Below are 21,309 nucleotides of genomic sequence, written 5' to 3'. Positions count from 1 at the left end.
AAACTGGTGCAACGCGGCGCAGGGACTCGCTTCCACGGCGCCAGAAATCACGCACAGATGCCGAAAATCACGGGTGTGCACGCACAGACGATGAATATCGCTGGCGGGCACACTCACGCCCACGGAGTTATCTCCGCGGGACCAATCCGGCCCAGGCAAGATATACCTTGCCAACCCATGCCTTTGTCTGTCTGTTTTTACAGCACAATCCTGTGCATGTCAATTTAAAAGCAAGTCCCATTGAGTTTGACAAGGCTTACTTCTAGGTAAATGGTTGCAGCCTTCAAGTTGCATTAATATGATGTACTTGATGTTTTTTTTCCTAATATACAATGAGCCATCCTGAGCCATGTTGTTGAAACAGGAGGGTAGGATATAAATAGCCTCATTAAGCTAGCAAGCAAGTTCATTGGAGTCACAGAGGCTATGTTACTTCCACGTAAACATGGCTACAACAGGAGTGTTAGTGGCAAAATATTTCACACCTGCTCTGCTATTAAAAAAAAAAGGTATTTCAGAAGTAAACACAAATGGCATGATCCAGGAAGCATGAATAGCTGTATCCTTCCCATCCTTCTCCTACAAGAGCTGCTCCATGTATGAGAGCTTCCTGGCATCAAATCTCACCTTCCCTTCAGTCCCACTCCTGGCAATAGAGAACCGAGCTAGTGGAAAGGGACCGTTTCAAAAATACGTCTACAAGATCGCTGATCCTTATGTTTCTGACCAAGAGGAGCCCAACAACAAGGGTTTAGATTTGATTCAGACTCACTTATTATAATACAGTGGTATCTCGGGTTACGGACTTAATTCGTTCCAGAGATCCATTCTTAACCCGAAACCGTTCTTAACCTGAGACGCACTTTTGCTAATGGGGCCTCCCACTGCCGCCGCTTGATTTCCGTTCTCATCCTGGGGCAAAGTTCTCAACCCGAGGTACTACTTCCGGGTTAGCGGAGTTTGTAACCCAAAGTGTTTGTAACCCGAGGTGTTTGTAACCCGAGGTACCACTGTGATTTTGTTCTATTGTTCTATCTGTAGCATAAAGTTGCCTTTATTGTTTACGCAGAAATAAATCTAGTGCGTTCAGTGGGGCTTGCTTCCTAGGAAGTGTTTTAACACTGCACCCCTAGTCTTCCTTCCCTGCAATATTTATTTATTGTTTGCTCCAAAGGAAGTCTCTGAAAGGAAGTAAAGCCAGGGGTGGCTTGGCCCACTGCTCCTCTCCACCCACCAAGGGCTGCATCAGCTGGCCAGGCTCCCCCCATACGCTGGCAGGGAAGAAACCCTGGGAAGAAAAGCGACATCAATTTTTGCTTTTAACACCATGCTGGAGCACACATAGTAGCTTTAAGTTATGTAGGAAGCTTCCTTGTACTGTGTCAGAACATTGGCCTATATGTAGTCCTGCACTGACTACATTGTGATGCAGCCTCCATAGCCCTAGGCCATTGCACCAACCCTATGAGATATTAACTATTTCATGGCCCTTTCTCAGTGGCGTAGCGTGGGGGGTGCAGGGGGGCCGGCCGCACCGGGCACAACATCTGGGGGTTAGGGTTAGGGGGCGCAAATCCACGGGTTAGGGGGCGCAAATTACTTGCCTTGCCCCGGGTGCTGACAACCCACGCTACGCCACTGCCCTTTCTTGTTGTCTTTAGCATAGAAGCAACAGCAATAGATAAGAACTTAGAGAGAACCCTGCTGGATCAGGCCAAAGGCCCATCTAGTCCAGCATCCTGTTTGCATAGTCGCCCAACTACAGTACATGCCTGTGGGGAGGCCATATGGAGGACACGAATGCAAGCAAAATGATGCAGATGTTTCCCCAAGATGACATTACATCAGGTTGTTCTGTCTCCTTATTCGAGCTGCATTTCTGACTGTTACTTATGCTGCCTTTTTGCTTAAAGGAGAGCTTGTCAAAGGGATTAGGCCAGAAATATGACCCTCCGTACCTTCCAATTGCTCTCTTTTGCTCAGGAATGTCTTGTGGCATTTGTGTCTCTCTTGCTTAGAAGTTCTTTTTCACTATACAACCAAGTAATTAAAAGCGCCTAGCTGCTCGTTTTGGCAAAATTGCCTTTAGGTAGCATGATTTTTGTCACTACAGTCCACTGCTATGTTGCTGGGTATCTTGCTGTTTTCAGCATCCTGGTTATTTGACTGGTATAAATTAAGATTATTTGAGAGAGAAAATATTATTATTAATAATTTGTTAATTTATTAATATATCTATTTCTTTGAGTCCGTTCGTCTGAGTGGGTTGCCCCAGCCACTCTGGGCAGCTTCCAACAGAACAAAACATCAGACATTAAAAGCTTCCGAATAAGTCATATAATTGTTTCTCTTTGACATCTGACAGGAGGGTGTTCCATAAGGTGGGTACCACTACCAAAAAGGCTTTCTTGTTTCCCTGTAATTTCACTTGCCATGTTTTGGATATGCTAAATGGCTTTCTAGTCAGGAACGTGTAGTTTGCTTAACAGGCAAATGTTTACTTAACAAGCATGATAATAGCTGGGCTACTGGGTTATATATGCCACCTTTGCGGGGGGGGGGGGGAGAGGGACTTTGGCAATTCTGGATGTAGCCAGTGTCAGAAGAGAAATAAGTTTGTGAACCCGCCCTGAGATCTCCGGATGAAGGGCGGTATACAAACTTAAATAAATAAGTCTAAGTTTTGCAGCGGGCTGGTAAAAGCAGCCTTTCATTGGCTGCTAATGAATGGGCTTTCCGGGGAGAAGGGAAAGCTTCTCGCTGCTACTTTCCAGATCAGCGCTGGCCAAGTGCGTTCTCGCTGCTCCCCGTGCATATTTGCATCATAAGGACTGCAGAACCCTCCGGTATATTCTCTTCATAACCGGCCCGGTAGAGGATTGCCTGGCCATGAGACTTCCCAGCGCTCCAGGGGAATGGGGCTCACAATTCTGCACGATGTCTTCCCTCTCATTTGCAATGGGCTTCCTACAATGATCACCACAGCATGTCTGTTGTAGATGAGCCTGGTTCATCACCAGGACTGTTTCCTACCACATAGGGCTGTATTCTCCAGACTGGGTGCACAGCAAAGCTCCCTGTGGTACTGTTGTACCCCTGTTCGGAAGGTGGCACCCATCCCATACTTACTGTGGCAAAGGCATGCCAGAGCCCGCCGCCAGGATGACGAAAGCACCTTTTACGGCGGCGCACCCTCCTCCAGGCCAACCCTATGCAAGTTTACTGCAAAGCCTGCCCCACTGGGGACTTACCACCCAGTAGGTGCGTTAACGTTTGCTCCCACAAAAACGCTGGAGTGCTCCTATTTGTTGTTGTTTAGTTGTGTCCGACTCTTCGTGACCCCATGGACCAGAGCACGCCAGGCACTCCTGTCTTCCACTGCCTCCCGCAGTTTGGTCAAACTCATGCTGGTAGCTTCGAGAACACTGTCCAACCATCTCGTCCTCTGTTGTCCCCTTCTCCATGTGCCCTCCATCTTTCCCAACATCAGGGTCTTTTCCAGGGAGTCTTCTCTTCTCATGAGGTGGCCAAAGTATTGGAGTCTCAGCTTCAGGATCTGTCCTTCCAGTGAGCACTCAGGGCTGATTTCCTTCAGAATGGAGAGGTTTGATCTTCTTGCAGTCCATGGGACTCTCAAGAGTCTCCTCCAGCACCATAATTCAAAAGCATCAATTCTTTGGCGATCAGCCTTCTTTATGGTCCAGCTCTCACTTCCATACATCACTACTGGGAAAACCATCGTTTTAACTATACAGACCTTTGTTGGCAAGGTGATGTCTCTGCTTTTTAACATGCTGTCTAGGTTTGTCATAGTGGTCCGCAATGAATGGACGCCTGTCAGGCACATGGTTATGTTTTAATCTAAAACCGACAATCACCTGGCATGGGCGTAGGCAGGAATTATTTTTTAGGGCGGCAGGCTTCGTGTTGGGGTGGGGGGAGGAGAGCAGAACCGAGTTATCTGTGATGCAATTAATTAGTTAAGTATTTTTATTTATTTACTTGGTGGGGGGGACAGCTGCTCCTCCTGCATCCCCCTGGCTACGCCCATGCCATCTGGGCGAAGAATGGGTGGTTCTCAAAAGGTAGACGCGAGACCAAGGGCTCCTGCACCTTGCAAGTGGCACAGCTATTAAAGGTGCAAGAGCCCCGTCTTCTTCTTCTTCACACGAAAACCGCGCGCGCTGTTTTCACCAGCGCCTCTCACTCCCCTTAGCGCAGCCTCCAGTTCTGAAGGCGGGAGGTACCCATTATTTGGGCGGGGAGGGACGTACGTCGCCCTGACGATTTTTGTTTCAAACGCAAAGGGGACAACGCAGTCCTAAGCCCCGCCCCTGGGAATGGGCGGCTCCCGCATGCTCATTGGAGGCGGGGCGGGGCTGAGCTTGCATGTCTAGCGCCGGCCCTTGGCAACGCTTCGTTTCCCTAGCAACCGCCCCCCACCCCCGAGGACTAAGCAGGCAAGTGGGATAGCGCGGCCCGAGAGACGGGCGTGTGCTGGGACCAGTCGGGAAAGGGGAGAAGAGGGACACTCGAGACTTCCGGGTTAGCAAAATGTGAAGGTAGCACTCGGGGTGCAGAGGGGCCATCCGTGAAAGGGGAACAACAGGTCGAAGATTTATTGGTTTGTTTATTGATTTATCGCATCTGTGCACCACCTTTTCCCTCTAAGGAGCTCAAGGTGGTGTGCATGTTTCTCCCTGCATGGCTAAATGACCCTTGGGGTCCCCCCTTCCAGCTCTACAATTCTAAGCTGCTATGACTCCCCCTCCTCACTGAATCCCCACAACAGCTCTGCGAGGTAGCTTATAGGCTGAGAGGCAGTGACTGGCCCAAGGTCACCCAGTGAGCTTCTTACCTAAGTGGGGATTTGAACTCTGGTCTCGTAGGTCCTAGTCAGGCTACGCCACACTAGCTCAGCAGGTAGGGGACCCCATAAAGCAATTGGAAGAACGAGGATGAAGGCAACCCCTAAGCCCTTTTCCCAGCACTCCTGCTGCCACCTCTCTTTTGATATATATTCCAACTATATAATTCTATGATTCTCTCTCTCTCTCTGTGTGTGTGTATTTTCCCAGGCTATAATACTGAGGAAAGAACAGGGTTCCTTTAAAGTAAGAGGCAGGCAGTTCTGCTGTCATAAATGTGAGATCTTGGCCTTCTAATTACTCTGGGTTAGGTGCCAAAGGCTGGTGGTTCCCTTTTTGTACAGTTACGGTGAATTTGGAACACTCACTTTATCCATTCCACAGGCACACACTGAGAGGCCAGGAGAAAGCTCACCCTTTTGCCATCCTTGAAGTTTGGGGTGGTTTAGGGGTAACTAAAAGTATTTCCAAGTGATCTGTTGTTTCTAAGGACTGCAAACTAGAATTCATATTGGGAATGCAAAAGGGGTGGGGGGAGCCTTTTCAGTAAACATTTAAAATATGGCTAAAGTGACTGTGTACGTGTGAAGAAATACTGAGAGCTTTTGGAGAATAGCAAGTGGTGCAAAGCTATTGATTAGTAGATTTTAATCCCTTTCTCTTTCACAATATTTGTATTTAGTGCTTGAATTATGGGGAAAGAGAGATGGGGAGCTTTTAATGACAAGACACCTCCCATGGACTACCCCCCAATTTAGACAAGACAAGCCCCTCCCAGGCTTCTAAAAACATCATGAAAAATAGAGCACCTTCTCCTGTAATTGGAGCATGGCTTGTGTAGAACCGAATTCCATTTCAGTGGAATTCGTGTTGCATCTAAAAGCAGAAAATCTTTCCCAGTAGGCAGGTTTTATTTCTTAAATTAAAAGAAAGTTGAATTGAAATGGCTTGACTATTAAAAAGCAGCTTAAAATAAAGAAATTGAATGAAGTACTTAAGGACATGGAAGAAAGTCAGTGATGTTTTTTCTTCTGTGATTAAATCTATGGCTTATACATCCTTGTGCAAATTGTGTAGATTGGAAATTGACTACATTTTGGCATTTTGTTTCTTCTCTTTTAGCAGTACTTTTGTAATGCACTTGATTTAGGCACAACGTGGGTGGAAAGTTACATATACATTTATATGCTATCTTCTAATTAACTGCATCTTAACATGCTGTTTAATGCAAAATGTAAAGAAAGGAGACTACATATATTATATGCCAGTGTGCCGTTTATGGGAGCAGTTACGTTTTCAGCCAATGTTCATTGAATCTGAGATGATGAGTGAATAAGAAAGGCTATTTATCAAATAATAGCATATCACAGTGAGCGTATAACCACTTGGTATGCTAGTAATCTATATTGTCCTGTGAAAAAATGAGAACTTTATACATTTCCATACTGGTAGTGGAAAGCTGAAAAAACTGGAGGAGGGGGCATAAACTACCTGTACTTTGGCAGGGCAATATAATCTGTTTACTAAGTGGTCACATACATGTGGTAACTTGGTAGAAAGTTATCTAATCATCCATGAATATATGAATGTGAACCCAAAGCAGTACAGGGGAATATATGTCTGTACTGACAAAATAAGAAAATGAAGTATAGAACAGCCATGGTGATATGTGATTGCTGCATCAGGAGATCCTGTAAATTGATTCAGTGTGATAAATGACTCACTGCAAGACCTAGCACCTTACAACTCCCCAGGCATTTGATCACAGAGTTAATTCAGACACCTTGTGGAATCTTCATCACACCATAGCAACCTTGCTCTGCTATATTTGTAATGACACTGAATGTGGAGTGAGTGAAACACACATGCTTTGTAAAAGCAAAAAGTAAGTTTGAACACTGTGTTGAGGTTTCTGCCTCATTTTCCTAGAACATTGCAATCCCTTCATAATACAGAGTACACAGCTCATGAGTACAATAGAAAACAGCTTCTAGTGGAGAAATTACTGGCTATAGGTAGAGTCAGAAAAGTTTTATTTATTTACTAGAACTATAAGCAGTCTATTTTATTTATGTGTCTATAAAACCAGATATACTACTTAATAAACATCTCTACGTGGTTTACATAAAACAATGAAATTGCAAACAGCATTATTCAATTAAAATTTTCCAAAAAAACCACCTAAATAAAAACAAGCCCCCAAGGTATAAAACATTATTAATCCTGACTACCAAATGAGCTTGCACTACTGTATGTAGGATGGGAAGAGCCCTGCTTTCTGCCAAAGCTATGGAGACTTGCTTTTTTCAGTTTGTAGTGTATTCAATCCACATGTGATTAATGGTAATTTGGTGGTTTCACATTTCAGTCTCCCAGCCCTTTCAAAGGCAGGCCTCAGTTGAAACTGCAGAATCACAACTCAGTGTAGTCCACAAAAGCTCATGCCGTAATAAATCTGTGGGTCTTTAAGGTGCCACAAGACAGGTTAACATGGCTCCCCTACTGGAAATTGTTGCAACCAAATCAGTTTTCTAGCACAGGTTGATGCTAAACAGTTGGATGCTAAATTGATGCCATTTGATTTGTATGAGGAGGAAATTGAACGACTCCCTTTTCCCGTAAGGAGATGTGGTGCCACTGTCGGTAGGTTAGGACAAGTGTATGTGCCATGCCTATCATGTGGATTATAAGAACATGGTGTGGTGTCACACTTCTAATTGAGATTTGAATTGTAAATAATCTTAAACCCAGGCTTTATTTTAGCTAAACCAAGGGTACTGGTGGTTTTTGGATAGCCCTAGAATAGTGGAATTGTGTGTACAAAAGGGAAGAAATCTGGACGCCATCACATCTGACAATGATTGCTGGATCCTAAAGCTTGCCATATGGTCACCAGCAATAAGACTCTGTGGGAATTTTGCAACAAAGCATCACACTTCGCAGCAGATAATCACAAAATTGCAGAGTTTAGAAGAGTTTCAGGACATGTGAACTAAAGGGATGTGTGGTAAACTGCCTACAGAGCAGAACTTCTTTTGGATGGAGCCTCTCTTTTTAAAAGCAACCCTCCATGCTGCCCTTAAGCTGTTCCTAAAACTCGGGGGAATTTCAGAAGTACTCCTCAGAACAGTCGGAAATAGAAATGATACTTCCCTGACCATGTGTGGAAATGCTTTTCCTGCATAAAGTGGCTCTTTGGATTCAAGCCATAGGCTTTATGAGCTACAACTGACATTAGAGGTTTTAATGAACTGTTCTGCACTTGCGGGCTCCTTTTTAAAAAGTCAGTAGAGATTTAGTTGCAATTCACCTACAGCTGCTGTCTTGCTTTATGGAATATTTAATCATGAGATGTTTTATTTTTTAAATACAATTTTGAATGTGCATATTTTGACAATTAAATTCACAGTTGTTCCCAATTTTTTTTTTAGAATCCTGCTCATTATTAATCGTTTATGCAGTTCATGGTGTTTTACAGAAATAAACTCATTTCCATGCCTGCCTCTTGGAAGAAGCTACAGTTGCACAGTGGTTCTTTTACTATTGTCCAGTAATATCTGGACTGTTTGGGAAGTGCAGACAGCTTTTGAGTTTTCGTGCTTCGTAACCCCAGGGGGTTGTTCTTGCAATTGCCAACTGTTTTCTCTCTTCCATATTCTGGGTTTGATGAAGATTGGAGTGACAAGATGGTTCTGGTCACAGCAGTCAGATCTGCAGAAGCCCTACGGATCTCTGACTGAGGAGCAGCGCTGGGCTGGCTTCACGCAGGAAGGAAGAATCACAGAGAGCAGAAACCACAGTTATGAGGGCTGTTGCATTCTCCTGGTTTTCTGTGTGGCTTTTGGGGTTAAGAATCTTAGTTGCCTGCAAGTGTGCAGTGATTGCTCCACAATAGCTGATTTTCCACCCCCACTAGGATTAGCTGGTCTCCAGTGGATATTATTCCATGTCATTTGGCCCTCGGGCAGCATTGTCTCACAATTTCTGTAGACACCTAAATATCCATTTGACCTGGCCTCTCCCTGCCCTTCATTTCAGTGTGCTTTGCTTTGCTCTGGCACCTGCTGCTTGCTGCTACCATCTGAGAAGCCTTTGCAGACACATTATCAGTAACACAACATGAATAACTTGGCTTTGCCCCCTTGCATTCTTCAAAGGGTTTGTAGAGGTCTGCTCTTGTGATTTAGCAGGTTGTTTTTATCAGCACTACCCCAGACAGTTTGGGGGCTGAAAAATTGCCCATTGCAAAGGTTTCAAAGGCACCAGGGCTTTCGCACACCAAAGGCTGCTTCTTATGTGTGCTTGAAAGCAAAATGGAGCAGCTTCATGAACAGGAAGGAAATAATGAGCTTGATCTCTGCCGTGGCACTGGCTTCTCTCTCTTTGTAATGGGAAGGTAGTGTATAAGATCAAAGCACTTCTCAGCAGAAGTGTGCCGGATTGGGGCACTAGTTTCCACACAACCGCAGGTGTCTTTGTAGAAGGTTATAAGGACATCTTGTGCACATGAACATTTTCCACTCTCAATTCACACACCCTATCCAACTGCTGTGCCGTCTAAAGTAAGCCTCATTGAGCTTAATGGGATTTACTCCTGGGTAGAGATGCACTGTTACTGCTTATTGTATGGGGTTTTTTTAGTTCCAGCCTTTTTTAACATGTTTTCTTTAAAAGCCTAGATGAGCACTTTGGTAAAATGAGAGAACGCTCAACTTTTAAACCTTGAAGAGATTAAGAGGCTGGGCATTCCCCCATTATGCCACAGTATTCACCCAGCATTTTAATGAAAAATCTCAGTAAGGACCTGCAGGATTGCCCACTTCTATAATGGTTTCCATGTTAAAATATAATTGTAAGCTTATTTAGCTCTGCAGGGGAAAACATTTGGACTTCCAGATGTTTCTGGACTAAAATTCCCACCTGCCTCAGCTAGCACAGCTAATGATCGGGGGCAAGTTGTAATCCAACAACATCTGGATGGCCACAGGTTCCCCACCACCGATCTAGTTCTTTGGAGGCCCTGAGCTCTGTTCTGTGATGGCATGCATTTCTAGTCTTATTTTTTAAAAGAGAGTTGGGGGAGCAAGTTACAGTTATCCCCTTGCTTCAGAGCTATCCCCTCCAGTCAAAATGTGCAGACTATACTTTGCTATTGTGTTGTGCCTCTGTTTTGGCACTTCAAATCCTAGGATGTGGAATGGATGAACTGCAAATATGTTGTCTGCATGATCCTTAAGAAATATGGGTACTGCAGGTGCGATTGGCGTGTGAAATTAGACTAGTTCAGAGAAAGGAGAATGAGACTGCCAGATTCTTTTCTGTGCTTGGTTGGTTTTTTTTTTAATGTATAAATATATTTTTACATCATGTGAGCCCCCTGCACTGACACCCTGCTGCATTTTGATGTGAAACCACCACTTCAGTGTGCTTATAAATCCAATTTGCGTATGACTCACTTCATATAATTGCTTCATCTTAGGAGACATTTAATAGCTCAGGAAAAGGTGAAACAAACTTCTGATGTAAACAACTTCCAGTTATTAAATGTTCTTATATTCTCAGAACTTGGTCCAGTGAAACAGTCTGTTTCCCTTCCTTGTTTTGTTATGTGCATTGGTGGAGCTAATAATTGATTGGACTACATCAAAGATTTAAATAATGCAGTTGTAAGGGACTTCTTCCTCCCTACACTTGTAGTATAATGCACCAAATCAAATATTTTATTAGTATCAGTGAGTGGTACTGATTTCTGGATTTTTCTAGGAAGAATGGCTGCTGAACTTTAGTGTTCCAGTTTGCGCAGAACTTTCAAACCATTCTAAGAGAGAGAGAGAGAGGAGAGAGAGAGGGAGAGGTTTTACCCCAGCACTTCAAGATGCAGGAGCCAGTTGCTGCAGACCCCAATGCAGTCCCTCCCCCAAGCCGTACCAGAAACCCAGCAGCTAACCCTCGGCGAATGCGGCGGATTATAGCTGAGGATCCTGAGTGGAGTCTAGCTATAGTGCCACAGCTCACAGAGCTCTGCATACAGCACATAATCAACAACTTTGAAAGTAAGTAATTTCTCCTCCTCTGGTTTCTCTTGCTGAGAATGAACCTTTAGATCACAGGTTGCAATTATACATGCAGTTGAGGACTGAGTTTTTAAAAATGAAACTAAGTGGAATAGCTCTTTAAAAATGCAAGGGAATTATTCCATAGACCAAGGGTAGCTAATGTGGTCCCCTCCATCACAACTCCCTTTCTTCCTGACCATGTAGTTGATGGGAACTGTAGTCCTAAACAACTTTTGGAGGGTACCACTTTGGCTGCTCTAGACCAAGTCATTCCTGCTGCTGATTCTTGATAACCAGTCAATACCTTTATTTTTGCCTTGTTTTGAAGCATTGTAGTCTACAGTATAACGCAAAACTTTCATTTGTTCCTAGGGAATCCTGGAAACTAATGTTCTGGGAGTAGGGCTTGGTCTTCCTAATGGAATTCTTAGCATCCTCAGCAAATTACTCCTCTCAAGATTATTTAGTGGAAGCACTGCTAAACTTGTACAAACTCAAATGTGTGTTGCTTTCAACATATGATGCTATGTCTGAATAATTGTTTAATCTGCTGGTGCTATTCTAATGCTAAAAGGTTATCTGCTTATTTTATTTACTGCTGTTATTTGAGTTTTTTAGTCTTGCTGTTTTTTCTTATTCTTTTGTAATAATTGAGATGCGTATTCTGTTGTTTTATTGGTTACTGTAACTTGCTTTGGGGAGGATAATTTAAAAATCAAACAAACAAACAAACAAATAATCTATCTAAACCTAGCAAATAGATCTTCTATAAAAAGCTATAAAAAGCAGCAAACAGACACCACATTCCGAAAGGCTCACTCCTCTTCTTTCCAACCAGGTAATCCTATTTTGAATAGCCTCCTTCCTGATCACCAAAGGAAGGTGCTGGACAAGGTCTCCACAAGTCTGCCCCTTACTGTGACTGCCAACCTGATTAGTGATGAAGGTTATTGGAAACGATGTTGCATTGCGAGATGGGCAGTTTGTGACGTGTCCCGCTATGGAAACAGCTGGAAGCGGATGTTTTTTGAACGTCACTTGGAGAACATCTTGAAGTTCTACATTCCAGATACTACTAACCCCAACCAGGTCCTGGATGTCATCCCACTCTGCAAGGAATATGTGAAGAAGCTAGATATCGACCAGTTCCTTCCACCTGTGAAAATAGATCAGAAAAAGGAAGACGAAGAAGCCTCTGATACAGAAAGTGATTCTGGAATGGATGAACCTTCCATGGACCATTTTGATATGAGTATGCTCACTCCAGCGCTCTGTCACCTAGAGGAGCTGCACTTATCTTATGGCGTTAAAGATTGTGGCATGAATTTTGAGTGGAATCTTTTTGAGTTCACCTACCGGGACTGCTGCTCCCTAGCCAATGCTGTCAAGAAGTGTCCAACTTTAAAAGTAACTTGCCATATATAGTTCTATAATATTTAGAAACCCTGAACCTAAAATGATGGTTCCCAAGGGTCAGAGGACAATTTTAAACCTTTAGTGAATAATTTTGTCCAAATCATTACCTGACATTGGTACAGTAGGCCCACAACTTAGGTTACATTCTGGGGATCGTGCCTAAAGCCAAAACTGCATTTAGTCAAAGCACATTAGGTTCAATGGCGGGTGGGATTGCCAAAGTCTTTTCCCCCCAAATGCCTGCCCCCTTTCCACTCATTTTTTAATTTTTTAAACCTTTTTTTTTTTTGCTAAACACGGAAAGCTGAATGCACACAAATGTACATAAGGTGCAGGCTTACTGTACTTCCATGGCCACAAAGAGCCCCCTTTGCACCATACTTGTATACTAATCTCAAACACTCTTATATTGAAGTTAGATGCCATTACAACTGAGTGATGGGAGCCACTCTTCCTTAGCTTCAGCTGGTGTAGATGGGGTCAGCTACATGGATTCTTCCCACCTGACCGCAGCTGTGCAAAATTGATGTGCAAAGGAGCTATGTGATTGACCCTGCTTACCTGGCACAAGTGTCCTGGAAAAAATGGGACATCCTTTTTTTGTATGAGATCACGGTGGCCATTTGGGGGGGCAGCGCTCTTGCGCTGAAAAAAAGTGCTTTTAGGGGGTGGAATTGTAGTGTGGGTCATGCGACTTGCCCCGGAGCGTGGTCCGGAAGACGTGTGAACTGTTTTTTGAAATTAAAAAGTTGGACAGTATGACATGGTACTAAAGCTTTAAACATTAAAGCAGTGAGATGAAGCCTTGGTAAATAAGCTCTTAAATCTCAACTTCAAGTCCCATGGATTTAAATTGGAAACCCTCCTCCCCCCAAAAAGGCCAAATAAGGCAAGGTTTGGGAGACCCACTATTTAATCTCTTGACATTTCCATTTTACTTAAAAGCAGCCACAGAGCCTCCAGACTGGAGCTACAGTGCCAGGAGAGGGTGCATTTAACCACATATTTCAGCATCTTTCTCTGATCAAAATCCCTCCCTCAAGTGGCAGTCTAGATCAGGAAAATTACTTGGGGGAAAGAGTTAGGTCTTCCTCTTCCTGTGGTACAGGCCTAATCCAACATGGGTGGCCCTCTTTAGCAACTCTTTAAGAGAGAAAAAAACAAATGAAGAGAGATTCAATTGTGGGTCTCCCACATCTTGTTGAGTTTGGTCCTAATGTGGCTTGCATTAAAACAACAGCCTTAAGGTTCCTTTTCAAACTGCTCCTCCCCAATATATTTATAATGTAGACATCTGCATAAGAGGGTTAAATGAGGAAGCAAGGTAAGCAATAGCCTCTACTGGTTGCTAGAGACCTACAGTTCCTCAAAAAAAATAAGAGGATGGGTGGAATGACCTTTCAACTCTGCACCCTCAAACCACCCCCAGTAGTGTACAAAAGCTATCCATTGGCTTACAACACTTGAAAGACTTGTGTTGTATCTCACTCTTGATGACTGAACCACCCCTCTACCTGCCAGCTTAGATCACATAAAGGCTTGAGCCTGCTTAGGGGCAATGGAGAAATCTTTGATTCTAAATTCCAATATTTCTGAGAAAATTAGGCAAAATTAACCACAGACTTACTGTCTGAACTACGGAGCCTTTCAGACAACTCCTTGTGGTTCCAGATTGTTAGAGCAGTTTAAAAGCCTTTTACGGGAAATATAGGTTACACTTAATTGCTTCTGATATGTGAACTTTTTAAAAAAACAGCTAAGGCAATGAACTGTCCAAATCCCTTGCCTTTCAGTGAAAACTGAGTGGTTTGAGGCACAAATAAAATAAAAATTGTCTGAAATATTTTTCTTTATCAAAACATGTAACCTTATTCTTCTGCTGCAGGTCTTCAAACTGTCCCGAAGCAAAGTGGATGACGAAAAATCTCGTGTGCTGATCCATGAACTATTAGACCACCCCTCGCTAACAGAACTAAACTTATCTCACAATCTGATAGCAGACCGGGGAGCACGAGCTGTTGGCAAACTGATCAACCGCAGCAAGATAGTAACCCTTAACCTTTGTGATAACAGGATCCGTGCTCAAGGAGCCCAGGCGATTGCTCACGCCTTGTCCAAGAATTCCGTTCTGACGTCCCTCAATCTGCGTCTCAACTGCATTGAGGATGAGGGAGGCCAAGCCATTTGCCACGCCCTCTTGGCTAACGAGACTCTGACAAATCTTCACTTGGGTGGCAATGAGTTGTCGGAGCCAACGGCCACCCTTTTCTCTCAGGTCCTTGCTCAGAACACGGCTCTGACTCACATCAACCTCTCCTGTAACCACATTGGGCTAGTACGCAATCTCTTTTCCTACAAGGGGGATGGGCACATAGCACTTGTATAGAATGTTCAAAGCACTTTACATGCATTATCTTAAGTAATCCTTACAACCTTGTAAAGCAGGTCACATGATGTTTCTTTTGAAGCTGGGAGATAGTGGCTTGTCATCCCACAGTGAATTTTTGGCTGGGATAGACTTGGACTGGCCTACATGTGTAGGAGAATGAGGTGGGGGTTGAAAATATTAAACTCCCTGCTAGCAGAAGAGGGTCACATCACAGGGAGCTTCTAGCTTAATCCACTCCTCCTTGTGCTAGTTTTTAATTTGCAGGTTTTTGTTTTGTGTTTAACTCAAAACCGAAGTAGCACAGTCCATGTGATTTTGTACTATAGCAAATTGAAAGTGTGTGTGTGTGTGTGTGTGTGTGTGTGTGTGTGTGTGTGTAGGAACATTTGTAGTATAAAAAATGAAGGGATTTTAGCAGGAAAGCTATAGGATTCACACTGACTGCAGCCAAAGCAGTATAACCGCCCTTAAACGTTTGCAGGTGCAAATGGTATTGAAAGTGTGATTGCATATATAACCACCCTGATAGTATGATGAGCACAAATTGTGATGAATGTACAATAATGTCTTGTGGGGCCCCTAAAATACTTTCTGTGGTTTGCTAGCAATAGACCCAGAATATATATCTGGCTTACACTGAAGGATGAACGTTCTTATTTCTCTGCTTAGCAACAGAGAAAGCTGCTGCAGAATGGGCTGTTTCAAATTGTGTTCAGGAACTCTACATTGCAGCATTATGTGTGCCTACATTTTACACATCTTTTCTTAATTTGATAATGTGGCAACAGGTGATTGATGCAACCTGTTAGGAATGTATTTCTGTTCATTTCTATATAATGTTGCCGCAGAAAATAGCATACCAGCTGCTTTGCCATCTTTTCCTAGTTTGTGCTTGCAACAAAGGCAGAGAGTGGATAACTTGCCCCAGGACTGTCTGAAATCCTGTATTTTACCAAAGGTTTGAATCCTACCCTCAGTGGCTGTCGTTTGAGAAGTTGGCAACTCTCTACATGGTAGAGCTACATATATTAGTCTTTGTTGCTTGCTTTATGTTTATCCAAGCACGCTTTAGATTTTCTTGTCCCATCTTTCACGAAGCAAAATATTCTACTGGATCAGTTCATGTGGATAAAAGTGTGCAAACTCTTAATATTCAGAGTTGTGATCCAATGGAAGCAAAAGCTCTGAAAACTCCAGCAGCTTTTGCATGTTCATTGGCAGATTTTGCTTGGTCTGCTGTATCTTTTCCAATCTTCTGCAGTAACATGGCCACCAGATTCCAGGTAGCTAATGGGCTTAAACGAAATGGCAATATTCCAATTTCTGAAGATGGTATGATTGTTTTCCCCAGAAATTATTCTAAATTCTGGGTGTCTGCAAGTGTAGGGTCCTTCATCTAATTGAGTGATGACTTTTTCTTAAAATCCAGACTGGGACGGGGCAGGGCAGAAGGGGCAAGAGGATACAGAACAGAACGCCACTCCAGAGACATGTCAGCCCATGTCGCAGCTCAGAAATCTCTACTTTTTATCACATGCTTTTAAGATCTGTCTGGTGCATGTATCACGATACTATCACCTGCTTTTAGTTCTTGCCATGCCAATACTGTTCCCTGTGAGTCTGTCACATGCTTTTTTAGATGCCTCAGAGGTTGAGGGAGTTAATGACTTCTTGTCTCTTTCCCCCAGGATGCCAAAATCTTACCGAATTGCCTAAGCAAACACTTTATCATCTCTTGACATGGTAATGAGGAGGTAGGGAGATGTCACTGTCATAATGACACTTTCATAACGGGGAGCGTGACACACCATCCATTCTGTGAGCATTTGGCAATAAGCAGCAGTAGCTTGATGAATAGGTGACAGGAGAGGTTGACAAATCTGCTTGCTTTGGTGAGCATCCCTCTCTACTCCAAGAGGCACAGTTTCGGGCTAAAGGGACAAGTGCCTGGAACTGGGAAGGAGGGTGCAACGCATTCTAAGCACCTCGGAATCTCAGCACAGCAGGGTTTCAGAGGCAACCTCCACACAAGGAACTCATCCCTGTCCTCATGCTTGGACTCTTCTAACACACACACACTGTGATCTGTTCCCATGCATAAGCTCCTGCTATCCCCAGGGTCATTGTCCCTGTTTGTCCTCCTGCCAGCCATCCCTTTCTCCTGCCTATGCATGATGAACTCAGACTGGTAGTTATTGAAGGAGCATGTTGGAAACAACAGTCTCTCTCTCTCTCTCTCTCTCTCTCTCTCTCTCTCTCTCTCTCTCTCTTTGTGTGTGTGTGTCAGTCAGTCAAACAGTAATTTCTAGCTTAACTGCACAAGCATTCTCTATCTTCAGTAGTGTGCATGCACACAAAAGCTCATACCAAGAACAAACTTAGTTGGTCACTGCTACTGGACAATTCTTTTATGTTTTTAAAATATATTTCTACAAGCACTCCCTATTTTTGAGTAGGAGCTGCTACAGTAACTCAGTGCTCAAAAGATGGACTCTTTCCCGCCCCCCTCCATAGAAATTTTATTAAACTTTTAGACAATGAAACAACAACCCCAAGGAAGCAATTCCATCAAAAACAAGAACTCTGGTATGAACATTTACACCCAGTTTATAGGTCATACAGCTTATAGGTCACAATAGTTATCAAGATACATATCATCTCCATGGGCATTCTTGAGAGGGGGAAGAAAAATATTTCCCCTGCTTATTAACATAAGCAAAAAAGGGAAGTCGTATGTCACCAAAATCGGTTGTCCCTTTCACAGGTCTTCATCTTGTGAGATCTGAGTTAACCACTTCCCACACATTATTAATCCAGTTATAGAATGGAATTGCAAGCTTTGTTTCCCAGTGCTGTGCTATTATGAGTCTTGCAGTGGTTAATAAAAGGCTGGCCAATTCTCTGTGCTGGAGAGAGCGTTAGAGGACTGTTGATATGTGCACAGCATATGAAATGTTTCCACACTGGCAGAAGCAGTTTTGTTGCTCTGAATCTTTGGATGAAGGGTGGTATATACATTTAATAAATGTTATGTACAGGATGATTTATTATTTTGAAAGTTCTTCAGTTTATAGGACCTCCTAGTGGCATGCTGTTTATTGAGCGTTCTTCACAATTTGTACTTATGATATTATGGGAGCAGTTAGACCTGATCACACTTTCAATACCACTTGTACTTGCAAAGATTTTGGGCTGGTCATACTTATTCATTTGCAAAATAATAATAATAATACCTTTATTGTCACAGGACAACCTGTGTACAATGAAGTACAATGAAATTAAACAAGCCTCCCTCCCCCCCAAACACTCAGTCTCTTATTGAACAACACACCACCTCGCAAGTCAATTTTGCTATGTTATTTTCTGTTCAACAGCCTAACAGCCCACATCCCATAGCTTCCTGCTAAAATCTGATAACTTTTCCTACCACAAATGTTCAGGTGGGATTTTTGCCGCTCTAGATGGTGATAAGGTGATAATATTGGGCAAACATTGCAGAAGAACTACTGAAGTTGAATAATGTGTGGATGCCCAGTATAAATCCGCCACTACTTCATTATAATCACCAGTAGTAACATCCTCTGAATATACCTTTATATACCTGTCAACTAAGACTTCACTTAACACGTTTGATGAAATAGGCTTCAGCCCATGAAAACTTATGCTATAATAACTTTGTTGGTCTACGGGCGCCACGAGATTTCATTGTCTTTTCTTTTTGTAAATAAAAAATGGCATGTAAGGAAGCATGTTTGCCCCTTCCTCGAGGCATTTTTAGGTCTTGGTTGCAAACCAGCCAAGGTGCTTTGGGGCAATGTGGTTTAAACCCAAGAGTTGCTTGTGTGCATGTGTGTTTTTGACCTTCAGCCTAGTCTTTTTATTGATTCCAGGATGGAGGGAAGCAGCTGCTGGAAGGCATGACTGATAACAAGACAGTGGTAGAATTTGACCTGAGGCTGGCAGAGGTGGGCCAAGAGAGTGAATACCTCATTAACCAGGCCATAAAGACCAACCAGGAACTAGCCCGATTCAAAAGCCTGCAGCACCCGCCCTCTGCACCTGTCCCACATACGGTTGAAGAAAAACACCCCGAACAAGGCTAACATTTCCTGAGTTTTTGTCTTCACCATGTTAGATTAAATGCCTATTTTATTTCTGCTACGCATTGTGCTCAGAAGTTCCTTCTTAGCTGTGTTTGATCTTGGCTGGCCATGGCTTCCTTTCCTCCTGCCTTTCTCTTCACCTTCTCATAAAGCCTGTGGCACAAGTCCCTTGGTCCCATGTCATATTGCACCTGAGCCTGGGCCTAACCCTAGCAGGGGCGACGGAAAGCATGTGGCTTCCCTGTTTACCCCTTCCTCCCCTTGCTCTCTTGTTCCTCTTTGTCAGATTTTAGATCGGAAGCTGCTAAAGGCAGGGACTTCTACTCTGTAAAGTACACCCTGATGGAGCTAGATTATGGTGATTATTAATCATTGATTAAATCTTTTTAAATCATTTTTGACAGGGCATTCTGGGAACTGAACATGACAATACTGTAAAAGCAGGTTAAGCAAGGCAGAGTATGTTGAAAGTGAGCTAGATCTAACAAAATCCATCAGGTACAAGATTCTTGTTTAATAATTCACTGAATTTTTTGTAAATCTTTGAATGAAACTTTTCCTCTCTCTTTGCCACCCCATCAACCCTCTTTCCCCCTTCTGATCCCAAAGCAAAAGCCTTCTCAATAGCAGAAACAGCAAGCAGACCAAAAATGACTAAGCTTCAGCCTTCTGCTGCCATCACGGTCTAGTGGTGCTCTCAGCCTGGCCAAGCCGTGGTATTAACATGGGAAAGCAGGGAGCTGTCCATTTGACCCTGCAACTGATGGTGCTGAATCCTGACAGAAGCCTCAAAACTTATTGCAGGATCACATCCTGCAATCCTCTGGTTTATACCCCAGGGCACACACCAGCCTACATTATCAGTGTCCCCCTCCCCCATTGGTCAAGGAGTATATTAGGAACGCAAACCTATTAATTGTACTTCTAAACTTCAAAAGGGTGTGTGCACATTGTGGATGTATCACAAAACAGCCGTGCTCAAGGTGTACTGGTAATTGTTCCTCTGGAGTTTTGTTCCAGTTTAGATGCTGGGGAGGGGCAGTGTATTTTTTTCCATCTGTTCAATTACGTAGTATAAATATTTGTGGCCTGTTAACACATCATCCTAAGCCAATGGGCAACTCATCTAAATCTTGTGACTGTACATGTGCCTTACTGTTGCTAGCTGTTGCTAAAGTGTGGGTTGATGTGAGGCCAGTGACAGAATCTGCTGTGACTTAAATGGCTTCCTGGGTGCAATTTGCTTTGGGATTTAGCCATCCAAACTTTCTAAGACCCAGTTATGTCTCTTGCAGTTGTTATCTTATTTTCCTTCTCCTGAGGAGATTCTCAGTAATAGGGTCAAGTGATGATTGCCAGGGGGAGGGCAGGCAACACCCTCCAAAGTCACAGTCATGTGCAATGGGAAGACTCTCATTTTTAGCATCAAAGGGTACATCCCTGATCTGACCTCCAAAGTCTCCTGCTTTTTCAAGCTTCTCTCTGAAGACAGGATCAGAAAGGCTTTCTCTAGCTATTGCCCCAGGTTAGCACACAGCAGTGAAGTCACTTAAAATTCCACTAGGTGCTTTATTGCTTATATAATCTGAGGTTCTTGCTATGTCTCAGTATTTCCCTAGTAACAAGTAACAATTGGCATCAGAATGGTTTTCCTTGCTACACATCTTGTCTTTCCTCACTTCTTTAGGGTTGCTTTACATAACACAGTTGCTGTTCATAAACTCAGAAATGCTGTTTGGATAGCTAAAATTCAAGACGTTAGGCACAATCCTGTATTCCATTGGCCTGTGTGACTTTCTAAACATACTTACTAGGTAATGCTAAGCTTGCAAAAGTTGCCTTTGAAATCTCCTTGCCCTGTTAACTAACCCAGAAGCCCAGTCATAATGACAATGGTGTCACATTTTTAATTATTCTATATATGAAGAACTGAACTATCACTTATTCACATGCAACACTAATCCAAAACATGGCTTAACATGAAGAAGTTTTAAGATCATTATTTACATATAAAACCCTAAACTCTGGGTCAGGTTACATGAAACACCAACTTCCCCACCATTGCTGGTGAGCACATTAAGATCAACCAACAAATGCAGCCTAATTAATAATTATTAGTGTGTTTTTGCTGGCACATAGGTGGGCTTTTTCACTGATGTCTCTGGAATGTGCTTGATGCCTTCCTTTTCTAAAATTCTCCCAAGTATTCAATCTTGCCTTGTTTAAAAAAACTGCTTACCGGGTATATTTAAAATTCAACTGTTCTGGGGAGGGAGAGGGTGGGTGTGATGTCACCAGTATTAGCTAATCCATGCTGCACAATGCAGTCCACAATTGACTCCCCCAAGATCAACCCTGCAGAGGATTAAGTATATGTAAGCAGAATGTGGTGGGTGGGCTTTCAGAAGACAGTGGCTTCTCTTTTGATGGGTCTCTACAAACTCTATGAAGAAAGTCAGCCAGGCACACATCGGACA

At 43.2% G+C, this 21,309-nt stretch overlaps 1 protein-coding gene across 9 annotated transcripts; it reads left to right on the top strand.

The window, feature by feature from the left end:
* The first annotated feature begins 4,438 nt into the window (after positions 1 to 4,438).
* Positions 4,439 to 18,890, top strand: DRC5 (dynein regulatory complex subunit 5). Of its 9 annotated transcripts, none has more exons than XM_083493885.1 (6): positions 4,439 to 4,460; positions 10,632 to 10,921; positions 11,763 to 12,331; positions 14,226 to 14,675; positions 16,418 to 16,483; positions 18,620 to 18,890. In XM_083493885.1, exons 2-5 carry the CDS (start codon positions 10,744 to 10,746, stop codon positions 16,466 to 16,468), a joined length of 1,248 nt encoding a protein of 415 aa, XP_083350011.1. In that variant the 5' UTR covers positions 4,439 to 4,460; positions 10,632 to 10,743; the 3' UTR covers positions 16,469 to 16,483; positions 18,620 to 18,890. The 9 variants fall into 9 exon arrangements, with proteins under 9 accessions (XP_083350011.1, XP_083350008.1, XP_083350006.1 ...); XM_083493884.1 differs by having other exon boundaries at positions 4,450 to 4,562; positions 18,620 to 18,741; XM_083493882.1 differs by lacking the exon at positions 16,418 to 16,483.
* Positions 18,891 to 21,309: the final 2,419 nt, after the last annotated feature.

This window comes from Podarcis liolepis (assembly GCF_965112155.1).
Source record: "Podarcis liolepis genome assembly, chromosome: 3".
NCBI classification, from domain to species: domain Eukaryota; kingdom Metazoa; phylum Chordata; class Lepidosauria; order Squamata; family Lacertidae; genus Podarcis; species Podarcis liolepis.
Note: the sequence above shows the minus strand (reverse complement) of the source record. Positions and strands in the feature narration are given on the sequence as shown.